Source organism: Carassius auratus, chromosome 18 (genome assembly GCF_003368295.1).
Source record: "Carassius auratus strain Wakin chromosome 18, ASM336829v1, whole genome shotgun sequence".
In the NCBI taxonomy this organism is placed as follows: Eukaryota; Metazoa; Chordata; class Actinopteri; order Cypriniformes; family Cyprinidae; genus Carassius; species Carassius auratus.
In genome coordinates this window covers 9,244,558-9,271,221 of record NC_039260.1, presented here as the reverse complement: position 1 = coordinate 9,271,221, position 26,664 = coordinate 9,244,558, and the positions used below count along the sequence as shown (strand labels likewise).

At 39.3% G+C, this 26,664-nt stretch overlaps 1 protein-coding gene across 1 annotated transcript; it reads right to left on the bottom strand.

Annotated features, from left to right (window-relative positions):
- Positions 1–2,229: 2,229 nt before the first annotated feature.
- On the bottom strand, positions 2,230–26,620 carry smad6b (SMAD family member 6b). The gene is made up of 4 exons (XM_026287471.1): positions 25,112–26,620; positions 22,349–22,405; positions 21,078–21,155; positions 2,230–3,170 (listed from the first exon to the last, which is right to left on the bottom strand). Exons 1-4 carry the CDS (start codon positions 25,887–25,889, stop codon positions 2,629–2,631), a joined length of 1,455 nt encoding a protein of 484 aa, XP_026143256.1. The 5' UTR covers positions 25,890–26,620; the 3' UTR covers positions 2,230–2,628.
- Positions 26,621–26,664: the final 44 nt, after the last annotated feature.

Below are 26,664 nucleotides of genomic sequence, written 5' to 3'. Positions count from 1 at the left end.
AGATTGATGCCTGAAATAACTTTGGGTCACCGAAACGACCTCCCTCGGTTTCAAAATGTTAATTCCAGAGGTTTGAACAATTTTTTGAATGACAGCCAATGCCCAAAGCCCCAGTTTGAAAACTTAGTTTCAATAGCCGTGTTTCCACTATCGAGCTAGGACCGGGCGTGCTAGTGCGTGCCAGGGCCAGTCGCGTTTCCACTATCACTTCCGGGCCTTGATCGTGCCTCGCCGGGGCTTCCTCGGGGCCAACGGCCAGGGTTTTTCGGCCCGACGAAATCCTTGGGCCAAAGCGGGCCAGCTGGGGCTAGAGGAGGGGTTATGAACAAAGGCGGAGTTTCTCAGCGTATGGAGAGCGTCAGCGCGGATCATTTCAGAAAGATAACAGCTTTAACACCAGCATTAAAGACGTTTTAAAATAAGTTGAGCTCAAAACTCACTCTTAGTTAGCAGCAAGTGTTTGAAATAACTTGATCCGATGTGGATTATAATCATTAAACAAGGCAGAAATATTTATAAGCGATGTAAAAGACTATGCATGCTAAACATTAACGTTACCATAGTAAACATGGTAAAAATGACCGCTTCGATAAATCAGACGTCAGCTTCTTATTCTCTATCACAATTGTGTATTTATTAAGTAACATTTTATCTGTCGTCTCGTTTCGTGAGTTTAGCTCCACGTTGCATATCATCAAAATATAATAATGATTTTTGTTTGGGAGCTTTTATAACAATAGAGAGTCTGCGCTGAGGATCATTTCAGGAAGATAACAGCTTTAACACTTTTTTAAATAAGTAGAGCTCAAAACTCACTTTCAGTCAGCAGCGAGTGTTTGAAATAACTTGATCTGATGTGGATTATAATCACTAAACAAGGCAGGGTAACACTTTAGAATAAGGTTCCATTAGTTAATGTTAGTTAATGTATTAATTAACATGAACAAACAATGAATAATACATTTATTACTGTATTTATTCATCTTCGTTAATGTTAGTTAATGAAAATACAGTTATTCATTGTTAGTTCATGGTAATTCACAGTGCATTAACTAATGTTAACAAGCACAACTTTTGATTTAAATAATGCATTAGTAAATGTTGAAATTAACATGAACTAAGACTTATAAATGCTGTAGAAGGATTGTTCTTGCTTAGTTCATGTTAACGAAAGTAGTTAACTAACATTAACTAATGGAACCTTATTCTAAAGTGTTACCCAAGGCAGAAATATTTATAAGCGATGAAAAAGATATGCACGCTAAACATGTTACCATAGTAAACAGCTTATTCTCTATCACAATCGTGTATTTATTAAGTAATTTATATTATCTGTCACAAGCCTCGTCTCGAGAGTTTATCTCACGTTGCCTATCATAAAAGAATATAGCCTAATAATGTTTTTTGTTCGGGAGCTTACAAAAATAGAGATATTATCATTCATTCTAAATGTAACGGTTACTGTGGCTAATAAACAGAAACAGACTGGACTGAATAAGCAGGCTATTTTCATGAGCGTTAAATATAAATAAAATAGAAATAAGTGCATTTATGTGTGAATAATTTTGAGTCCTGATAAATTAAAACAATATGATCAATGTATCACTTATTCTATAGTTAAAACATCGATGCTTTTGAATTTGAATATATAACAAAGAATGCAAACAAACGGCCGCTTTTATCATCTTCGTTTTGTGATCGCGCATGTTCCAGTGACTTATTTCTTAGTTTTCTGATAACTTCTCTTTGTTGGTGAAATTTTGAGGTTGCATGACGTTGTTCTGAGAGGCGTGTAAAGGGCGTGTTTTAGTGACGTGCAGCGTTGCTTCAAGCTCCACTGTGGAAACCCTGCGCTATTCTGGCCTCGGTGCCACTGGCCCGGGGCTATGAGCCCCGCCCGGCCCGCTTTAAGCCCTGGCTCGCACTGTATATAATTGAGGATGCAATAAGACACAAAGCCTTATATCAGATGAAGTTGATAGTTTACACTTAAAAATAAATGTTATTTATTGGCATCTATGGTTCTACGAAGAACCTTCAGTATCCATTTTTTCACACTAAGAAAAAAAGGTTCTTTGAAACATATTAAATGTGCTTTGAAGAAACCAAAATGATATCGCTGTGAAAACCCCTTTTATTCCATTCACATTAGCTTCTTTTTCATGTTAAAATAAGCATTTAGAAGCAAATATTTTTATGGGTAAAAAAAAGAGTAAGTGAGAGAGAAAGCATGGCAATATTATGCGAATACTTTATTATCAATGTGTGAACGGTGTTAGCTTTTCATCTGGATATTAATAGTATATGAAAACTATACACCAAAACCAGGCTTTTCCTTTTTTTGCTGTATAATTTTTCAAATTGGTATTGAAAGATTCTTTATCTTTATAGATATTTATATATATAATATATAAGCCAAAGTGCGTTTCCCGTTTTTTTCCTCTTGTCCATGTACACATTGCACCATACATAAATAATTACATCGTAAAAATGACTCCAGTATTTACAAGTATAATATATATTTCTTATAATATATAAAACTTTATATTAAATCTAAGTAGATGATATTTGGGATAGTCTGTGGAGTCCAAAAGTCTCTCAACACTATTGAGTCCATGTGTGTATGTGTTATCTGTGGTTGTTGAGGAGGATCTCGAGCCAGCACGGGCAGGAAGTGATGAACTGGCGGGAGTAACAAGGGCCCCAGCCTTTCGCGAAGCTAATGCGCACACTGTTCGGGTCATACGGTCCGTCTAGCAGCTCGGACTCGGCCCCATGCCTGAGCATGGACGAGCGTTCGTAGTCAAACACTTTGATGGAGTAGCCGGGCATCACCTTGCGCACCACCAAACTACGGCTCCCCGGTACGTCCAGAGTAGGTGAGTTGACGAAGATTGGGTGCTGGCTGCGGTTGTAGGCCCAGACTCCGTCTGGCTCTTTGCTGAGGAGCAAGCCATAGCCGATCTTGCTGCGCGTCCGCTGCACAGTGCTGCTACGCTGGTCCAGGCTCAGCTGGCCGAGGCAGAAGCCCGTGCCTTGAGGTAGGTCATAGAAAATGCTGACAGCGGGCTGATACACCGTGTAGAGGCGGCCCACTCGTGTCCGATGCTCCCAGTATGCCACGTTACACCAGTGACTCTGCTTGGGGGCGTCAGGTGACAGACTGGCATCTGAAACAACAAAATAGAATGGGTCTGTTAGTAAAAAATACAAGCAGATAAAATTAAAACATTTACTGGCCAAAAGATGGTTTATTATGTGGAGTTGAATGCTGCACTGACATGTGCTACCTCAAGAGGGCGCTACTTCAAAACTTAATTCATTAGTTGTTTACTTGTATACTGAATGCAAAAGCACAGCTGAGGGTGGGAAATTAAGAAAAAAAAAAATTGCCCACAAACCAAAATTACATTTTTAATTTGACATTAAAAAATACTTCAGTTGAAGATTTGATGCTCCAAAACACATGCATACCTGCAATGCACACATTATAGAGAGCAGCCAAACACCCTTTAAATCAGCTCATTTAATTCACTTTCATGGCTTAGGAGTCTGTCTGCAGACTTCCATTTGGAGCTAAACCCTGAGTGAGTTACAGCTCCCTCAATACGTGTCTATCTCAGCCACACACACTCTTAAACGTTTCCAAGTACAATGCGCCACACATTGTGTGCATTTCTGCCCACTCTTTCTTGATCCGGGGAGAAAGCATTTGTGGAAGGGGGATATGGAAAAGCTATGAGCTCATATCCGGCGACAACTCCCTCCCCCTTCTCTATACTCCTCAACATTCCTGTGGGTGGGTGATGGTGGTGATGGCTTGGGTGGAGAGGGAGCGTCCCCTCCCTGCCAACTCCTGCTGTGGGCCTGGGGACAGCTTTCAGCTCCCTAACAATTTAGCACAATTTTGTGAACCCCTGACCCCTCAGGCTTCATGCTATCAGCTCAGATTAACTTGCACATTGAGTGATGCCATTATTTCGCTCCTGAGAGGCTATTGGCAGGGAGAATTTAAGGGCCAGATCTGTTCATTCAGGGTTGAACAAATGCCCAGGTCATTAAAAAATGAAACTTTTGACATCACTTATTCACCCTAATTTGACAGCCTGAATAAGTAAAAAATTTACTTTGGTAAAAAAAAAAAATAAATAAAAGACTTTGAAAAAATGTTTGTATGCTACTCAAACAGAGAAATTGCAAGGCATTTGAAAACTAGGAATATATTTTAAAAGTCCTATAGGGTCAGTATGAACCTATTTGTTGTACAGAATAGAAGTGCAAAACGATTCTTCAAAGGTCTAATTTTGTATTCTGTGTTTATCAGGTTGAAAAGGAATAAATATTGATAGAATTTGCGTTGTTGGATGAGCTATCCTTTAACCAGTGCCAAGATAGACGATCAACACAAACACAAAAACTCATGAACACAAAATAAATAAAAGAAAGAAATGTATTATAGGACAACTACTGCCCAGTCAAGCACAACTGTTTATATGTGAGGAATCAGGACCAATTTCTGAAACACACTTCTCTTTAATGAAATGGCCCCTTGTGCTGGGCTCCTGCGTGTTAACATTACATCCTCTTGCAAGGTGGTTTTTCTGCCGGAATGGTCTAATGAAACCATTGCGCTGGCCGTTTTCATCCAAAAACACTTCATGGAGAATGGTGTGAATAAATCATAAATCATGTTAAAACATGGCTTTATGTTAGGTCAATGGAAAGGATACAGGAAGACATGCTTCCAGCTCTGCTGCCTAATCAGGGCTGAATTTGAACTTATACCTAAATCAATGAGATGCAGAAAATGAAACAATGCGGCAGGAAGTTTCACATGGCCGTCTAACATAGAAGTGCTGTGATATGATTAATGCCCCCCATTTTAATGTGAGCCTGAGGGAGAGGGAGACAGAAAGGGGGTGGTTGAGTCTGCGCTGCCTGTTCTGTGGGTTTAAACAGAGGTGCAAAGATGAAAGGTTAATAATCTATTTAATGTTTAGCTTGGGAGCTAACATTTCTCAGCCCAGAGACCAGCCCTTTTCCTGAGGGTGTTGTGCATGTGTGTTCATGTGTTTTAAGTATATTAGAGCTAAAGAGAATATCAGCCAATGTTTGTGTTTGAGAGAGGAGTGTGTATTTTGGCTGTTCTCGCCTGAGCGGTGCCGTGTGAGTGTGTGTCAGTGGAAAAGGAGACAGGGAAGGAAGAGAAGTAATCGGGCAAACTCATTAGAATCTTAGAACTCAAATTCAGCCAAGTGCCATCTCTTTGTTTTGCAGATTTACTCTTCCTTTACACTCCCTGCTGAAAAATCCAGTCTAAGATTGGAACATGGTAGATGCTTTCTAGTTGGTCAAAGCTGACAGACCATCCTGGACCAGCTACAAATCACCTACCCGTGTTCAAATCTGCTTGATGTTCAAAATGTTTTCTGCAATTAAATTTATGCATTTAGCAGAATTTTGGAATATGTCCAGCTAGTGACCAATTTGCAAAACATGAATACATTTACATCAAGTAGTTTTTATTTATTAGGTTCATTTTACACCCATAAAACAATACATTAAGTCTTTACTTAAACTTACTCAACCGGATTATTAATTTTTTTTCTAATAATACTGGCAATTTTCTGTTTACATTTACCAATTTAATATATTGCATTTATTTTGTTATATGTAAATTATAACTTATAACATTATATAAATTACAACATATAAATGTGTATATTTTGTACTGAAGAAAACATAATAAAACATCTAAAACTAATTAAAAATGTATGTATGTAAAGTAGATAATTAAATAGGTTTAGATATTTTATGATTTATTATTGTATACATTTTCTTAATAAAATATAGGCATTGGCTATTTGCACTGTTTAAAGAGCGACAGATGATATTTACACTAAGTGTAAATAGAAATTAGATGCTATTTACACTAAGTGAAAATAACATTTTCTTAGTAATACTATATTTACACTAAGTGCAAACAGCCATAGCTTCTATTTACACTATGTAAAAATAGCAGGATTTTCTGCTATTTAGACTACTTATTGCAAATAGTGGCAAATATCTGCACCTCACTACTGTAATGCATTATAAAACTGTATGCTATAATAAAGTATTGAGTTTAAATTATAAGTTTGACTAAAATTCTTAAAAGAATGCTGACTTCTTGTGACAATAAAGTGCTACCTACACCTAACCCTAACCCTAACCCTAACCCATACTTCATTTTCAAATTTAATACAAAAAGTAATACAAAAGTAATGTAACTTTTTACTTTGCATAAAAAGTAACTAAGTAATGTAATTACTTACTGTTTTAGGGAGTAACGCAATATCGTAATACATTACTTTTAAAGTAACTTACCCCAACACTGATGATGCACAATATAACAAAACTACTCAAGCAGCCATTAGACAGTTTTCCTTGCTAAATATTAATATTGCACAATGTCTGTCATCTCTGCATCATCCTGTGCTTCATCGAGCCATTTACCTGCGCACTCCAACTCAAGAAACAGATTCGGCCCACTGCGTGGCAGTGTTTGTGTGTGCATGCATGTGTTCAGGTAGGGGCTGGAAAATGCACATCAGCAAGCGCACAACAAGCAGGATACAGAGTTCCTGTCTTCCCCTTCCCTGGAGGCCTCACTCATGAAGCTGTGAAGAGCCTCTGACAAGCCGCCAGAGCTGGAAATGCAGTCTTACTCAGACCAGGGAAGACAGACAGACGGACGGCACTGCGGCGCTAATCACAGCCAATGATGGTACTTTAGTATAATAAACCTCATTTAGGCTATCGACTGCAGAGAGTAGGTGTTAGTTCAAAGGCGGTGGACATCTAAACTCCTGTACCTTCATGACTCAGCAACAGTTTAGTGTTAGTTAACGACAATTAAGCTCTGTGGGCCCATCACTTTGAGTACAGATAATAACGGCAGACAAAGTGCTAACTAAAGTGAGAACGCCTCAGAATTCTTTAGTGTTTCTCTCTCTTTCGAGGCACCAGGACACACTTCATGAGGGGTGGAAGACAAAAGCTGGGAGCAATTATGCTTCTCTGCGTTCGTTTAACCCCAGCACCTTTCAACAGCTCAGTTTACCCATTAGAAAGGTAGAGTATGTTATTATATTCTCAAAACTGTCTCCGTCGGTGTCAATCTCCTCGGAGACACACGCTGTCAGCGGCTCCAAGGGGATGACTGCGTCTGACCCCTTCCCGAGCTCAGACAGAACGACTGAAAAAACACAAAGATTCACAAACATGCTGGTGCAAAACTGGTCAAAAATGCACCACTTGCTCGAGGAAAAGATTATATTAGAGTAGTAAACCGCTCAAATGAAAGCAAACATGGCCAGCTGAGTTCAAACAATGGCGAGGGCCTTGTTGACTTACAAAGTAAGAGCTTAAGGAGGCTGTGAGACTAAAGGTTACTTTGTCAGAAGGCTGAAGTCTTTTATTTAGTCCCTAATTTGTTTTCAGTTTTAATACTAGCCCCTTTTACAAAGCTTGAAATGAAAAAAAAAAACATGCACACACGCTCAGCTAGACAGCCACAAAGGTATTTCCTTTGAAATTCAGAGCTCTGGTGGATGTGCTACTCGATCAGTAAGGTAAACATGCAACTCACAGTCCGTTTCCAGGCCAGACGGTCACATTCACATCAAAGGACAAAACAGTCTATGTTGGACTGGACGGATTTGTGATATATATACATTGTGTGGCCATTAGTGGGCAGGACCATTTTAGGTTATTTACACGTGCAATGAAGAAACGTAGAGTAATGGGAAAAATAGAGAGTTGGATGTTCCCCAGACAAGTCAAGACGAGGAATAGCGTGCTATTAAGGGGTGTTGTTAAGAACAATTGTGTGGTTGTTTACGGCTGTCAAGCAACAGTGCAAGGATTCAGCTGATTTACAGTCACAGTCGTGTGTATATGAACTATTTTACAATGTTTGAATGGGGCAAAATATCGTTTTTATAATTTAATTTGACTGTTTTCAGTCCTGTTTTAAAAGTCCTGTACCTCTAGCGTTCAAAGCTGGTTTTGGTCTTAAAAAATTAAGCAGCTCAGATGTTTTAAATATCAATAATAGTAAGAAAGTTTTTTTTTAGATTAGTATGATTGTGACACTGAAGACTTAAATGAAATGGCTACTAAAAATTTTCAATAAATGACAATATAAAATATATTAACATAAAAAAAGTGTTGTTAACTTAGTGTTAAGCTGTTTCATGTATTTTACCCATTTTGTTTAGGCAGTGCATTATAAGCAAAGACAACAGGAATGGTATAAAATGAATTATGCATGAAAAAATGTGGACCATACATTGATCATATTGTATTTCAAACAATGTCTCGCGTTACATTTTTGCAGATGCACAGGAGCGAGACTTCATGTGAGGTGGAACAACTACAAGAAAAAGAGATTTGGAGGATATGCTCACACACACACTCCACCACACCCCAAAAAAATAAATTCATTTGGGGTGAGTTGGAGGTAATTAACTTGAAGTACACAAAAGGGGGTTGATTTCAATGGCGATGCTATGTGATTATCCACTAATGCTTTTAAAAGCACCATGCAGGGAGGAGAAAAGTCAAGAAAGGAACCGCCTCGGGGTAAACACACGTCCATAGAGCTCTGGGCAGATCCAAAGCGAGAGAAAGATCGAGAGGAAAAACAGCAGCTTGTCATCTCTTCCCACCAAACTACAGGCCCACATCCCTGTCTTTTTCATCCCCTCTAATCCAGGGAATTCTGAAAAGATGAACTCATTCCTCCACAGCACTCTTGCCAGACCCTTTAACCAGCAAGGGAAAGAGACAAGAGAGAGAGAGAGAGAGAGAGAGAAATGTTGAGACTGTTGCTTTGGAAATAATGTGATCCTAACATTCATGGCAGCGAAGCTTTCTTGAATTGAACTGAACTGAGAGCGAGCGAGAGAGAGAGAGAGATGGAGAGGGAGGGAATGGAGGGGGAGTCTGAGTCTCTTATCCTGTGCCAAGGATTAGATTCCCTCCAGCTATTAGACTGTACCACTGCACTGACAGGCAGAGGGGGAGAAGGACAGAGAGTGTTTATGTGAGCAGGAGAAACAGATCGAGAGAGCACAGTGAAGTTTTATGATGGACAGAATTCATCTTTTGATGCCACTCTTGACAGGCCTGAGCATTCTTCTTCTCACTAGGATCAGAGAGGGAAGCTGGAATTAAAGTTGCTCCCTCCGGCCTCTCTTTGGTCCAGCTCTGATTTTTTAGACAACTATCACTACAGGGCGACTTACAACACACTAACGGGCCACATTTAGGCTGGCGTCTGTACTATCTCTGCCATCAAAGACTGCTTTATCAGCCAGACGCACAAACTATGGCGGCACTCTCACACAGATGGGTTTCTTTCTCGCTCTCCTTTTCTTCCCTTCAGTTCATACATTTTAAAGGTTTTACAGTTTTCTCAGGCTCCTTAATACCATTGCTGGGCTGTTAAAAGTGATGAGACTAACATATCAAAGGCGGCAGAAGTAAAAGCAATAGAATCATGCTATATATATATATATATATATATATATATATATATATATATATATATATAAAATATAACTATTTTCTGTCATAGGTTGCAACACTCAGCTCCAAAAAACAACAACTGTGACACAACAGGACTAGACATAAATGAAATACTGTAAACGTCATTTAGTTCATGGTTGCAACCACAATTATCATTATTTATTCAATGACTTCTGCAGCTTTATATTTAGGCCAAAATGGGGCTATGCAATCTTTAATGAAAATACAGATAAACAATTCACAGCCTGAATTTACAGAGTGCACGCAGATTGCAATGCAAATGGCAAGTGTGTATTTTAATCCCTTCACTATGGCTCTATAGTGTTAATGACGACTTGGTCAAATGTGCGTAAGATTCACACCAGACCCATATAAAGCACAGCTTAGCTAGTCAGATTCACTGACGGCCGCTGCTGCCCTGCCTCTCTGGATTTCTTAACACTCACTAGTGTTGACATTTCAACACATGGGCCATCTGAGCCCAGAGCAACAAATGAACGAGTATGTGGTCTCCCCAGGTCAGATCACTGGGCCTCTGCCGTGATTTCCACAGCAGAGTCAAACGGTGCGAAGACCCACAGATCTGTGTACTGATCTCCACAGGTGAGACTTAGCCAAAAGGACTGGGGGATCCAAACCAAATTCCTTTACCATGAGAACAGACGGGGCAGTGTGAAGGACAAACTCCCAGAAATACAGACCATCTACTGCTCGCTTGCAACCTCACCCTGCTCCTGCTTCCATATGGGAGTGTGGGATAGATTATTGGTTTGTGTTTGAGTGTGTTTCAAGGTGCAAAAGCAGATTACAGGTGACTGCATAGTATTTAAGAAGCCATGAAAATATCCATTACTTATGCCATAAAGATCTGATGAACTCTGAAACCCTTTCACTAAGTACTTATCTGTCATTTAGTCAACACTTTTATCCAAAGCAAATTACAGTACACTCATTATGGGGACATTCCAAAATCTTGCAGTTAATAATTAAATAATTACCAAGTTACACCAAACTGTTAAAAACAACTCTTTAAAACAATATGGATTTCTCTGCCTATATTTTCACTGGATCAAAATATAAAAAAATTAATATCTCTTACATGTGCATGTGTGTTCATGGACAAAATGGGCAAATGATAGTCCTGTTAATTTTCCCTCTTTTAAGTGCCATCCTTATTGCTATTCAATGAATAAAGATAGAAAAAAATACAAATCAAGTGATTATGTTCTGTTAAGTGTAACTTATCAGAAATCCAGACTTTGATCACCGCAAATATTACTGTCATAAAAGATATTAGCCTTACATTAATGGAAAATGGGCTCTGGCAGCTGAATGTTACACAGCAGGTATGGTTTCAGAGCAGGGAGCCAGGCCAGTGGTTGAGACAGTTCTTGAGCTCAGGTTAATTTAAGGTGAAAGCTGTGTATTTGGATACAGCTCATCTGCAAGGTGATGGACACATACTCAGCTCAGATGATGGCGTGCTATTGATCGGCCCAGTGGATCATAAACACTCAAGTGAATGCATCCTGACAGCCATGCCGTCTTCGCCTTCTGTTTCAGTCACAAAAGCTTGAAGTCATGCAATTGCTGGGTAGCTACACAGCTGCTTTCTAAAACAAAGCAAATTGTTTATGTTACCCCATTAAAAATGCACAAGCGAGCACTTCGAATACTTTGTGAGATATCAAATCTGTCAGCATGGACGAAGAGACAGTTTAATGCTCTAGGGCTTGGCAATATATAGATCAATGTTATATTAACAGGTTTTAATGTTACTTCTTAAATATATTAAGCGTTTTATAAATACTAAATAAGTAGGCTAAATATTGGTGTTTATCACAGTGTTGTTTAATAAGTGAATCATTTATTTTTATAAGACAAACTATTTTTTTATTTGATTCTACTTCATAACAGTGTCTTTTAAGAACAAAAATATTAATGTATCAAATATAATCTAAATGAAAATAATTAAGATATAATTATCTACATAAAACAAACTTAGTTTAGAACAGCTTAGTAGGTAAGAAAGAGACTAAGTAAGAAAAACAAAGACACAGAAAGACTGAAATAGCCAAGCACCAATGGCATAGCCTTGAGGCATACCAGTATCCTATACTTTAATAGACACTCCCCCCAGACATGTTTACCTCAAAATACCACTAAAATCCATGAAATACCCCACAATAAGCAGAAGTAAATAGGCTTGTTTGCTGTGGTGTTTCCCAAGTCCTCAATAAGGGCCACTGAGGTATGGCATGAACTCCCCATTGAGGACTGTAATTGCATTTATAAAGAGAGACCAAACTCTGGGCACAGAGCAAATACGTCCAGTTAGTGCAGATCAACTTAGTGTTCCTCTTGCTCTCTGGTGCTCACAAATCCCGTTTTGTGTCTCTGAGGGAGTCTTTTGTTCCGCGCTTAGATTGACCAACAGGGCAAACTAAAACAGGTACAGTGTGCTTCGTCATACCACTAATCACATCAGAGAACGTGCTGCGGCTAAGTGAGTGAAAGAGTGAGTGATTGCAGTTTGATCGCCAGGCCTGTCTCTCTTGCTATATCTCTATCTCTCTTTTCTTATCTGTTTTGCAGTCATTAGTGTGAGGATCAAGGACTCCTAAATGTTAAGAATAACAGACGGCTTCTCCTTTAGTCACTACAATAATTTGCCTATTTTGCAATATTACTGGGTACTACTTGGTGAAATATTTTGTAAGAGTGTAAGAGTCAAAAGTTAATTGCATGTCACACCTGCCAATGTCAAATGAATTGAGAAAATATTTTTGCAGTTTATATATATATATATATATATATATATATATATATATATATATATAGTTCATTCTAGATAAGAGGCATTGAACTCCATCGCTTGACTTCTTTAAGAGTATAACAGAAGTCCCCCTTTGTGAGCTCAGCTCCCTCTGACAGACATGTGTATCCTGCTCGGTTATTCTGAATAATATTTCCATAATTTTAAGAAGCAAACACAAGGGGGAAAAAAACAACTCTCCTCAGAGTTCTGGAAAAATCCGAAAATATGCCAGTGCCAATATGATTTAGCCTGACAAGTGTGCACTGCCTTCAACCCTTATGATTGTAGCACCCGTTTCTAAAACAAGAGAACATCATCACCACTTGGCCAAACTTGTGGAAAGAAAGAAAAAAAGAAAGAAAGAAATTGAGAAATTACACATTAAATTGAGAAATTACACTTTAAAAAGTTTTGAAAAATGATTTGTGACAAATGTATTCAGCGTATCCAGAATAACATTGCATCATAAAGGTACTCACACCTAGATGTACACAAAACTGAAAGAAATAATAAACCTGGACATCTCAAAGAAAGAATGAAGGTGAGTAAATTCGAATGAACTAAAGATATAAAGAGTAATATGCCCCACACATTGTGTCCATTTCTCCATGCACACTCTGTGTCTCTCTCTTAATGAAGGTTAACGTGAGGATGTTAGACTCCATGGGCCCCTGCAGTTAATCCACACAGTGCATTCTGAAGGCCAGAGGAATGCGTTGGCTCTCCCAGTTTTAAAAATACTGACTGCCATAGGTCCCTCACAACTGTCAATGTTCCTCTGGGGAGGAAGGGGGAAAACATTCTTTATTTTATTTTAGTTAGGCAATCAAACCGCAGGCCTAAATCACTGCTTGTCCATCCCAGTGCCAGGCGCAACAATTTATTATTAACGTGGATTCTAAACTGGTCCGAAAACAAAACCGGCTTTTGCATCTACTAGTGCCACCTTTTTGCTGGCTACCCTCTGGGCACAGGCCAGCTGAGACCGAAAGCACTGAACAGAGTATTGTTCCCCCTTACACAGCCTTGAGAGGAGGCTCGCTAAAACACTAAACTAACAGTTGGACATTCCATACATTTTTAATGGCATGGCTGCCTCTTTATTTGTTTCCCTAACCCCGTGGCCCGGACTGAATGAATGGCTCTATTGGAGGAGGCAGGCAGGCACAGCGGCGTGCAGGGTGGAGGGAGAGGAGAGATGGGCTACCCCAGCCTTCCCAGAGCGCATTGCAGGACTCGATCGCTCACTCATTACTGGGTGGGGTGGGCTCAGTGAGGAATTGATTACCTATACGAATGGTCTGCAATTTTACACAAACTCTTCTCTCTTTTGAAATGGACAAACACATTGGTTGTCACATATACTAGATAATAAATAAGCATGCTTCATGTCACAGTGTAAGCCTGTGAAAATAAAATAAAATGACATGACCCCTCGATTAAATACTGCGACTGCATTTTGATGCTTTCTGTCAATGTGTAGATCAAAATTCACGTTAGACTAAAAGAATATGCCTGGCTGAAATTGATGTCACATTCACTTTAAAGAAAGAGCTATTATCATACTGCCACTAGTGATATATTGATTTTGTGAAATACGGGACTGATATCACAACAATACATCAAATACAATCTTTGGAGAAACAAAATTTCTGCTTTTCCAAAATGCTTCACATCTTGAAATAGTTACTGTGGTCAAACAATGTGGTGAGAAAAAAAAATACAATTTCATCTAATATCCCTAAAATCCAAGTCCAGTCCCCTTATTGAGAAGGCCAAGCTGCATGTACTTACAAACGTAAACCTACTGACAAAGACAAAAACATGACAGTCTCAGCAAGACATAAACAGCATGACCATAAACAAATATGCATATCTTTATCTCAATCTGTTGTGAGATACAATAGAGGTGGGTGACTAATTCAGCTGTCCGCTATTGGCTGATGAGCATTTGTTTGCCTTGTTTATGTGTGTTATGTAAGGGGAAGAGGAAGTCGGTCATTCAGGACAGGAACACACGCTCGAGGAGAGCTGTATAGCATAGCCATGACAGCACAGTACCGCCTGTGTTATATTTACATGCTGTGCATCTCACTGTCAAAAAAAAAAAAAAAATACTAAAATCAAACGAATGCCACACAGACACATGTAGTCTCACACACATATACAAATGCACATCCCAACCCATCACCTCCAGGCCGCTGGGCTTCTCTTCAACATTCCTCAGCTTCCCCCTGCCGTCAAAGGGGTAGTTGAGCAGCCCCTGTGCTACAAAACCCAGGCAAGCTTTTTAAAACAGGATGTTTGGCTGAGGCCTCCTTCCCCTCAAATAAACAATCTGCAGAACCTGATTTTCTGGAGGCAGAGTGGAAGTACTCCAGTCACATTATTTCCACATCCCGTATCCTGGAGCACTTGGGGCCCTGGGGGAGTGTGGGCAGGCTCTAGGGCTGCGGTGGAAACCTGAGGCCCTTGTGCCAGGCAACGGGAATAAGGGAGAGGGAGAAAAAAGATAAAAGGAGGGAAAGAGCGAGAGAGGGAGAGATACTGAGGTGAGGGAATATGAGGGGGGAGGGCAAAAGGGTGGCCCCTGCACCGTCCACCCCACTGTGGCTCATTTTACACTGGCATAGTAACACCGATACAGCGGCAGGGCAGCATGTGTGTGTGTGGGACTGTTCTGTCCTTCTGTAATATGGACTGGCATGGGTTTTTAGGAAAGAGAGTGGAAAAGAATAGCTCAAACTGAAACGGTCCCAATGCAGAGCTGTTTAAACTCTTAAAGTTACATAACTCATTATTCGTAGTTCTGCTGTAAATGACGTAATACAGCTCATGTCCCTTCCATGATCCTAGTTTACCTCAGCGACAGAAAGAATACAGTGTAGTTAAAGTCTTCGCATTGCGTACGTAATATCAAATGTCTAGGATCTGTTCATGATCACTGGTTTAAACGAAAAGTTTAATCAAAACTAAAAAAAAAATTGTCATCACTTATTCACCCTCATTTAATGAACGTGTTGGGAAGTCTGAATCAATGTTAGTTTAGTATTATTAATATAATTATTAATATTTTGAATGATCTTTTATATTTTTTTAATTTAGGCGATTTTATATATATTTAAAAAAAATCTAAAGTTTATTGATCAATTGATTATATTCTACTTTATTATTATTGTTTGTATTTAAACCTAAACTTTTTTTAATTTAGTTTCTAAGGCAGAACTTCTAATTTTGGTTTATATTAAGTTTAAGTAACAACACCGGTTTGTATATGCAGAATTGCAAATCAAATTTGAGAGTGCAAGATTGCCTAACATGTTAAACTACACAGAGTACTGGTTTGGCTTCGGAAGACTTGGAATATAAATCATCATTATTTGGCAATATTTCTGGTAATTCCATGATGCTTTTTTGTAGCTTGACAGTACTTGGTCATGATCTCAATTTATAGAAAAGATCAGCATAAACATTCTTTCAAATTTCTCCTTTTGTTTTGTTCTTCTAAATCATAAAGGTTTGGAATGACATTAGGGTAAATAAAAGATGACAGAACTGTTATAAAAGATTTAAGGATTGACAACGAAAAAAGAATTCGAAACTGTCTAGATATTTTCAAGCATCTGTGAGCCAGCTAATAAATTGAGGGGAAGACATCACATGCCTATTTAAGGGTTTTCAGAATCTATGGACGCAATCAAATCAGTGGTAATCAGCACAACGTCACATGCTTCGATTACTTTGTTTAATTGTTGGGCGTCCAGATGCCCTTTTCATGCACTGCAGAAATGAGGTCAGATCAGACCTAGACAGACTGGCATGTGTGTACTGCTGCCAGTTTATCACATAAAAACATGCCTGTTTGTGATTGTCTGATAGGGAGAGTATGTGATTATGCTAGTGTCAGACTATCAGTCAAAACAAAACACACCCTGGCTTGTAAGAGCAGTTTTATGAAAACAAAGACAAGACGTTGTACTATCAATACCGTGATCAACCAGTGGATCTTTGTGAAAGCAATGCTACCTGTTTGGACCGGATTCAGCACCTCTCATACTTTATGATGCATACCCTTTTTCCACTGAAACTGTGCAGATCGGTAGATCTCTGAATCTGCCCACATTGCCGTTGATCTGAGAAATCAATAATAACTGAATGTGTTTCTACATGACCAACTCGCAAACCAATGCAGAACATTATATTTGTTTATCAACTGTTTAAATTTAGAAAGATTTCATATTTAAATTTATATTCAACTAATTTAAATGATTTCAAACGGGGAAAAATAAATGTCTTGGAATTAGTGCAATATATGAGCACCTTGCCACATACATAGACTATAATGGGATTGATCTAGTTTTTCACCATTTAAATTTTGCGTTTTTATGTGGTCTTAAATTAAAAACTATACTTGAAGATATTATCCCACACCATGGATTCTGATGATAACTGTTTATTGATTAAAACCACCAGATCTAATGGGCAAAGCAGAGTCAGAGAGGATCCAGAATGGACACCAACACCACTAACACTGTTGATGGAAAAAAAGCTTTGGTTTAAAGTCGCAATGCTGATCAGTTTGGTCCAGTACAGTTGAATAAGACTGTCACTGCTTTCCATTTTTAAGACATACAGCACCGATAGGTCGCACATAGGGATGCCAACCTGGTTGTGGTCTACTCCCCCAAAACAAAGAGGGCAGTGTAAACATCACAAAGCACCAGGAGTGAACCCAGAGGTACAATTACAGATCACAAAACCATTCCACTATACCCGATTAAGCCTGTCCTACTCCTCAGGCCAAAACAGCAATTGACAAACCTGCGTACACAGCCATCCGACTGTCTTTCCTACATTTTCAAGGAAAAATAAACACAACATACAAAACACAATGGCACCACAGGGCTCCTCAGTGGGACGTGGGGTCTCTCTCATAGTGATGATACAACTACGGTAAATTCACACTGTGATTGTGACGTCTTAAAGTAAGAACGTACACGTATTAAAAAAAACTTTGGATTTGCTTTCTTTTCCACATATGGTGACAAATTCCAGGGGGGCTTATTAGGGTGCATCTCTCAGCTGTAGCACATCTATGGCTGTTCTGAGAATGATTTGTAAACAGCCACTGGTTTTTCGGCCCCGCCGGCCTTCCACATCTGTCAGATCCCTCATCATAGAGACTAATAATCACTGGAAAAACAATTCTACTGCTCAGCAGCAGGGATGTGCATCATTCAGAATCCACTTGAGATCTTTAAATTCCAATTCACTTGCTGAATTACTAGCAAATATGATGCAGAACAGCATTCAAAAATTTGAGTAGAATATAGTAGAATAAATTAGAAGTTATATATATATATATATATATATATATATATATATATATATATATATATATATATATATATATATATATATATATGAGAATAGATTAATTTTAATTTGGCTTTCATTTTATAGACCAGTACTATGGAGAATACTTTTCCAGAATACAATTATTTAAAATTTGTATGAACTAAAAACAAAAAAATCCAATTTAATATCCTGAGTGTATCCAATTCAATTAAATTTAAACCTCATGAATCTTGACAAAATTGTGCCCACCCTCATGATCACGCTGACATTCTCAGTGAGCATCAGAGGATGAGGAGACCACCTCCCAATACAGGGGCTTGCGAACCACAAAGATCACAAAAACCCCAATATAAAGAGGAAACACAAAATCACATGCATGCAGTTATACAGGAAGCAATGAGATCTACTTCAAAGAACATAATTCTGATCTCCACACGGCCACAACAAGGAGTGAGGAAACAGGTGGGCTGCATTACAACCCAGTCACAGCTACAGAATGTGACTGGAACCACACGCGCACACACATTTTTACAGACACATGTAGCACATCAAGACCATATGTTTCGACAGCCATGCTTTGAGAATACAGCGAACACTTAATCAATAGCTGTGCGTAGACACAGTGTAGACGTAAACTGACAAACACAGTTGCTATTAAACAAAAAAACTGCGGCTGAAACGCCGAACTATAGACATCCAGACACAAACAACACAAACAGACAGAGATGTACCCAAACACGGGAGCGCAGACATCTCAGACACCAACACAAACACACAGAAATGCAAATATTCACATGGATTCCTACGGAGCCCTGCACATGACATGCAAGAAAAAATAAAATAAATAGTGCGCACGATTTAGCAATTCGTTCCCTCAATATACTAAAACGTGCGCACTATTACTATTGCGTTCCCTCGATTGCTAAATCGTGCGCAAAATTTATAAATCGAGTGAACGGAATAGTAAATCGAGGGAACGCTATAGTAATCGTGCGCACGTTTTAGTACATTGAGGGAACGAATTAGTAAATCGTGCGCACGATTTAGCCCACAATTTTTTCCTGCATGTCATGTGCGGGGCTCTGTAGATTCCAGAACATGTGCAAAAAAAAAAACGTCATGCACAAACATGCAAAATGCTAAATACATGCAGAAAGGCTTACAGAAACTCAATAAAGATTTGAACTGAAAATCTTAATGCAGTGTGCTTCAAACAAACTCACTGAGGCAGCAAGACATCAAAGACTTATTACATAAATAGCCTCAGATCTCAAGCATCCACAGACTGTCTTTCAAACCTAGACGCCAGATTCTCTAAAATCTCACCCTAGGGCGGCAGGGAGTTTTCATCAGACTCGTTGAGATGTGTTCTGTTGCTATTGTCAAACATAGTGGACGAGTGTTCAGAGCAGGAGTTACACTTGCCCAGGGGGCTGCAATCTCCTCCCCCTCCCACATTTGGCCCCCCGGCCTCACTTTCAAGAGCTTTACTAGTTCCTGTATGTGGGTGGGGTGGGATAAGGGACTCAGGGTGGGTGGAAGGCCATATGTATATACGCTTTTAAATTTTAGCTCTGTTTCCTTTCTTTCTTGCTATACAGGTAGCATAAAGGAAAGGGATGAAATTCCATAGGTGACCCTCTGCAAATCTACATACCTTATGTTTAGTGATTTGGAGAGGGTCACCAATGGAATTTTAACAATTCAACGGAGACACTAGTATACTTTGTAATGAATTAAATGTAAATATTAACACTTTTTTTACTCTATAAATTAATTGTAATATAATTTACAGTATGAAAAAATAACATAAATTTATCAAAAATTACATTTAAAAGAGTTACAATTTTTTTTTAATAAGTGTTAGATGATGAAATAGTTTTCAATTCTACAACTGCTGAATTTAGCCATCACAATATTATACAAGGAATATTTTCCAAAGATTACATCTAACAGTGTTACTAAACATTTTTTTTAAATGATCTAAATGCAAAAATAGGGGAAATGAGCATTAAAATTTAAATATCGCCAATATTGATAAAATAAATAAATTGGCTTATAACCAGTATGGCACCATATGCATGCTATATATGACAATAAATATATCTAGTTAAAAATGCTCCTGCATGCAGGCTAAAAAGGCCCGATTATGAACCTACAAGCAAGTCACAGCTCACACGAACCCAATCCAGAGAAAAAAAAATCTCAGCAAGCATTTGAAACATCATTTGTTTGCGCAAGGAGTGTCGCCAGCCTGTGAAGTGGTGGTGACAGGGAGCATGAAGCCACAAGCTCAGGTAGCTCCTTCTGGGAAAGGGGGTGGATTGACCCGCTCTCTTTGAATGCTATTTCTAGCGCTGCAAAACAAGGCCTTAGCCTTTCTGTCTCTGCGGCCACGATTCTATGCATGCACGGTGCGGTTCCAGTTTTATGAGAGAAGCATGTTGATTTCATTCCATAAGAGAGGAGTGTTTCATCGACTCAAACCATGACACAAGTTTCTCCTCTCTTCTCTTAGTGTGGCCCTTTCACAGCAATGGAAAAAAGCCTACTCCGGTCAAGATAGAGCCGTAAAGGCTGATATGTGCAATTGTGTGTGCGTGTTCTGTTATGCACCGTTGTGTGCAGAGCAAATAACGTGACTCGCTGTGCTAGCCTTGAGTGTGTGTGTCCCTGCGAGCTTGGATCTTATTACAGTTTGATCCCACTCAAATATTTCTGAAAGAAAACAGAGGAGGGGAGGCAGGCTCTATGGCCAGCCAACACGGCCCACTGAACCTCTGCTGGGCTCACAATGAGAGCTTTATCTCCACCGCACTCTCTCCACTCCTAATGGCCTTTAATGAGGAGGAGCAAAGCACAACATAAAAACCAAATTACCTGTAAAGTTTGATCATTTATTCAAACACACTCCAAGGGAACCCGCAGAACTAAGGACAGCAGAAGGTATGCCTCGCTGTTTTCTTTGCATTTTAGACTTTTACTGAGCACTTAACCCCTTCCTCGCCCTTAAAACGGATATAAAACTATGTCACTGGAATGGCCAAACTCTGAGATTTGTGTGACAACTAACAGGGAACACCCTCTGCATGCTCACTGCTTTCACTTGCAGAAAGGGGGAAAAAGTCAATATGTGGTGCAAGGTCATCATCACAGGCACGTAGCCTTTGTTTGAACAAAGATGTTACCACATGAGCTCTCCGGGACTGGAAAAAACAGCAACAAGTCTGACAATGGTATAAAAGGCCATGCTGACACGAAGACTCCAAACAGCCCGAATTAAAACACAGAAACTCGACAATTTAGAGCAGATATATTTTAAACTCACCTGAGAATTCCCCTTGGGTGACGTTAGGCGAGCTGGCAGCCTCTGTTTCAGTGTAAGACAGTGTGGAATCTGACAGATCTGAGGAGATAAAGGAGGTCTTCTGGTTAGAGTTTGTTTGTTGATCCATTTTTTAATTTGATGATACAACTAGGAATGTTAAAAGCACAGCTACCAAGCAACATGCCATGGTTTTCTATTATATAAATACCTACATTACCCTTCAAAAGTTTGGGGTCATTAAGATTTTTTTATACTTTTTATTATTAATTATTAATTTACAGTTTTAGAAATGATTTCTATTTCTAATTATTTCTTTTGATTCTTAAAAAATGTATATATATATATAATGTTTTAACATAAATATTAATTTTTAAATGTTTCTTGAGCACCTATTTGGAAAATTACAATGATTTCTGAAGGACCATATGACACTGAAGACTGGTGTGTTGGCTAATGAAAATTCACCTTTACCATCAAAGGACAGAATAAACATTTTAAAAAACTGAAAACAGACAAAAACAGAAAACAGTTATTTTATTCGCATAAATGCAGCCTTGGTGCACAACTGCACAAAAGATACTTTTTTTCTAAATAAACCCTATGGACTACAAACACTGAATGTTAGTTTATTTCCTTTTTTTTTTTTTTTTTTTTACATAAAAGCGTATTAACTCATTTTGCTCTGCTGTATAGAATTGTGAAATCTCATTGGTACAGCTGATATGTTGATATTGAGCCAATCCTACTAACAAATAAATGAGTTATCAGGCTGAGGTGCAAACCACCAAAGCATCAGTTCCAGATGGTACCACCTCCTGTCAGCAGTGTGCCCGATGTTGAGCTATGGCACTGAGAGGATTTCCCAGCCCAGTGCCAGGCCCCAGCACCCCTCACAACAGACAGGGCCGAGCCCAGGCCGGCTCCAGATTGGCATGCTGAAAATGGGCCCACCGGATACTGGCTGCAGCCTCCACTGGCTCTCAGTTGGTCACTGTGCCTAATTGCCACCATTAAAATTCTTCACGTTGTTCTACTTTTTGCTTCCCCTTTGGCTCTCCGTAAAGCCAGGGATTCAACCAGTGGGTGCCAACTGATGACACTGCCTTATTTTGGCCAGGTTATTTGGTTACACAGATTATTTTATTAAATTTGCAAGTAAATGATCTCACATCATCTGTTCCCTCAGAATGTGCATGTACATGATCATTTACAATGACATCTTAAATAAATACATATTTAATTAAGAATTAGAGTGTGTATGTGAAACTTACCCAGTGGCTTGTGTTCTTCGCTGGAGGAAAGTCTTGAGTATGGAGGAGGAGGTGACTCTAAAATATAACAGCAGTATGATTACAATCGGAATAGAAAAAAGGGAAATTATGTATAGATATATTATTTAATTTGGACAGGCTAGGTTGGGTCTGTGGCTCACAAAAATAGCAATATATTAATGACAAAACACAATGTAAATGATATGTACAATCTTGTTTACAGTACTTTAGAAAATGTATGTATACTTTAGGTCCATATGTTATCTGTATACACTAAACTGCACTAAAAGTGCCTGATTTCTGAAAAATCCAAATGCCAGCCATTTACAAAGTTCCACACATTTCCTTTCTTGCATATTCAGTTGTTTCATATTTGTATTAATATAATACTGATTTGAGATATCAATGAGAGCGTACTACTCTTAGTTCTGGTTAACATATTTTCCCATTATTAACACCATGAGTTTTTCTTTTATTTTTTCCAAAAAAATAAATAAATAAAATCACTGGAGAAAGATTCCATTTTGGTCTGGTTATTTCCTATACAGGTAGGTAATGCTTGTTTACTTCAAAATGCACAAACTTATCTTTTAATAGCAGCTCAGTGTACTTTATATCAAATAATTTTCTATTGAGTTTCTGTACAGTGTAAACTAACAAAACACCAAATATACCATTTAAAAAGTAGATTAAAACAACAACACCTTGGATTAATAAGAAAACAGAAATATTTAATTGTATTTTTTTCCAAGGCAAATTTCTTCTGAAGCTGAATAAAACACAAAAGCGGTTATATATGTGATTCACCATTTAATGACACTGACACCAGTGATGGACTAATACAAAAATAACGTATATAAGCCAGTATAATTAGTTTTTTCTAAATTTCAAAACGCAAAAACTCGTTTAGTAATAAAGGAAAACATTAAAAGTTTGAAGGCACAAAAGAAAAGGTCTCTGGACAAGTAATGACCTCGCCTCTTGGTCATGGGGGAAAAAATAAAAGCATAAAGTGGACTGTCTCTTTAAGAGTGGCGGCAGTAATTGCCAGGATCCTAAACTCAGTCACTCAGATACACAGCGAGTCAGTCTGGCGCCAGTTGTATGCAAACTGTATATTACCGCCACTCCTTCACCTAAATAGCATGAGGGGTTCTCCTTGGGGGAAAAAAAGTGACTTTTAAAGCACAACTTGAAACTGATATCATTTCAAACCGATAAGTCATTGCAAAAAAATCTTAATCTATAGCTACAAAAAAGCTATATAAAAGTATTTATCGCTAAACATTCATAAACAAACCAATTAGTAAAAAAAAAAAAAAAACACTGTTTTACGTGATTAAAAAAGCACTCACAGACATGGGGCAATGTCTGAACAATAGGATTTCTCTCTTTAACGTCGTCTGTGAAAATTAACCTTGAGAAACCCCGTCAAAACCATTGATGGAGTTAGGAGATTGAGAGGGCTCTGTTGTTCAATCGCATGAAAGAAATACCATCTTCATGGGGACACGCATGAGCGCCTGTGAGCTATGTGTGTCTCTACAGAGAACAGAGGGGAGAGAGAGGGGCTGCTGTCTCCCTCAAGCGTCTCTGCTCTGAGAAACTCCAATAAAACGCTGGGCAAAGAGTGTAATTGTCAGTTTGATGCCTTTGATTAAAAATTATCTCTTAATATGAAAGGATTTATTATGGAAAAACTGACTTATAGCTTGCCAAGTGCCTCAGGTTGCCAATGTCCTCCACAAATGATTGTCAATCTATTATATGAATGCTAGGAATTCTAATCGTTATGTTAGTCCATCAATCTGTGGGATTTTGAAGCATGTGAAGAGCGGTTTAACTAGTTAATCTGCTCATTTGCGTTGTTTAAGACTAAACATATCACAATAACATCTGAAATTTAGAAACTAACAGGTATTGGTCATTGTGAGCCTTGTGAGAGGAAAGTAGCCAGCGCATGGCTATATTATAGCCTATTGCTAATTACTTGACTTAGGAAAATATTGGAATGAAAATGTACTTGCGTTCCTTAAATTGCTTGGACTTGGATTTTAGATCTTTAAGGCCACACAGCCAGTGTTTACATGAGATCAGACTTTAATGAAATTTTCTAAATCAAATAAAAATGACTGTCTCAACCATACTACTGGCCTATTTGAGATACAGTCATTTGGAGAATACATAACCCATGCCGGCTACCAGCAGATAATTAATAAACTAAGCAGTAGCCTAATTTAATCAATGTCACACCTATAACCTACTGTCTTTCAATTCAGAAACCTGCATAAAATACATTTTAAAAACGTCATGCATTTTACATGCAATTATTATGCTTGTATTTTCCTTGATACAATGCAACTTTTATGGAAAATGATGTAGCAGAAAATAAAACCAGGACAGTACAGGGCTGCTACATTGTGGACAATGTGCAAACTGCTACTTTTGAAGTCACTGTTGTCAGTACTTAATAAGCTATTTAAAGCACTGAAACGTAATTGCTTGCATTTTACTAACAGCGTTTCTTTTCACACTGAATAGCAAGGCGAAATTCTTCTTTGCTGTTGCACTCATTTTATCAATGGCATTTGGTGGTATATGAATCACTTTAACAACAAAGCTTCAATGCATCTGTTAGGGGAACCCTGAGGAAAGCCCTTTGGCATAACAGCAGGTTGAAAGCGAAGGCTAATGATGAGAAAATCTAGTCAGTTCAGGTTTTAGACATAGGCTAGGCTACCCGTTAATGGGATTTTCGCTTACCTGGCCCACAGAGTCGGCTATAATGATATGGATTGCAGCACACTACCGGACCGTCCTGAGCTCCGAAGCTCTTGCACTCACAGAGCGCTTTAAGCTGGGCCGTGTGCTGCAGGTCTGACCACCGGTAAAGCTTACAGATGAGCAGCTGTGGAGGAGCCAAGTGGCCGCCTAACCGCAGCTCAGTCCGCGATACCATCACACAGTCGCTCGGCATCCCTCCTTTGGACTCCACGGCTTCCAACAAAGTATCCAAGGTTTTCTCCTTTAGCCTTTTTAATAGCGAATAGGTGGCGGTCTTGAGCTCCTGCTCCATGACGGAGCGAGGTTTCGTCTCCTGGCTCTCAAGAGGACCTGGGTCCCTAGAAGAGCCAATGTTCCTCAGCACGAACTGGCACGAGCCTTGCTCCGGGCTTCTAGACCCAGAATGATGGTCCCGATCTTTAAATAAACAGCAAGTGACTGTTCTACAATCGCTGTCCTGCACAGACCGAGGGCTTCCCACCGTACCCACATCTTGGTCCATGACGCCCCCTGAGGTGCCACCACCGCTGCTCGCAGTGGGATTCCTCGTACACACTTCCCCATAGTCCACGCCAGGCGACCCGCTCGGGGTCATCGGTCTGAACTCCGTCTTGGGAATTTTCTCTGGGTTGGAGCCAAGCAGATCGTCTCGAGACCCCTCGCCGCTTTTGCCATATCCATCGCCCCCCTCTTTATCTGGAATCAAACGGCTTCTCCAGAGTCGCCGCACAAGACCTGAGCGTTTCGTCCTGAACATACGACAACTTGAAACTCTAGATGAGTTATTTACGTCCAGATCTTAGCGATTTGAAACTATTTCTGAGCTCGTGCAACATTAATGTTGGCCGAATGCCGTGCAGCGCGTGCACAGCCGAGCACCGTATATTGGTGGCAAAACCACAACATTAGTTTTGAAGGCACAATGTTATATTGCATTAAAAAACTGAGAACATCAAACACCCGCAAGGCTACACAGGAACGCATTCATTTTAGAAGAACGCTGTCAAGTAGCCTACATGTGAAAATGTTTGGAAAGTGGCGCTACAGTGCGATGCTTTTTAGATTTTAAATGCACTATGGGTTTAAACAACACCAAAGACATCTGTTGTCAAAATCCAACGCGAAAAACTACACTAGTCGCACGCTCTCAAATGTTTTCGGACTTTGAAACACGTTCAAACCCACTCTTCAACAGCGGGTCTGGTGACATGAATGAAGCTGCTCCTCGGCGAATTAAATCCACGCACAATTCCTCACAGAATTCACCATTGCGATTGTTTTCCACTATTCCAGCGCACTCTTTTTTTATGATCCAAAAATATCCTTGTGCGTGCGCCGGGGTCAGAAAATGAACAATCCGCGGACTTATAGTGTGCTCTTGGTTCCGTGTTCAGACCTGGTCAAACTGCAACCCAGATCTCTCTCTCTTTCTCCGTTTCTCTGCCTTTTTCCTTTTTTCTCTCCCCCGTCACACACACATACGCGCGCGCACACACAGGGCCCCCGAGGAGAGCGATGGAGCCATTGGCTGA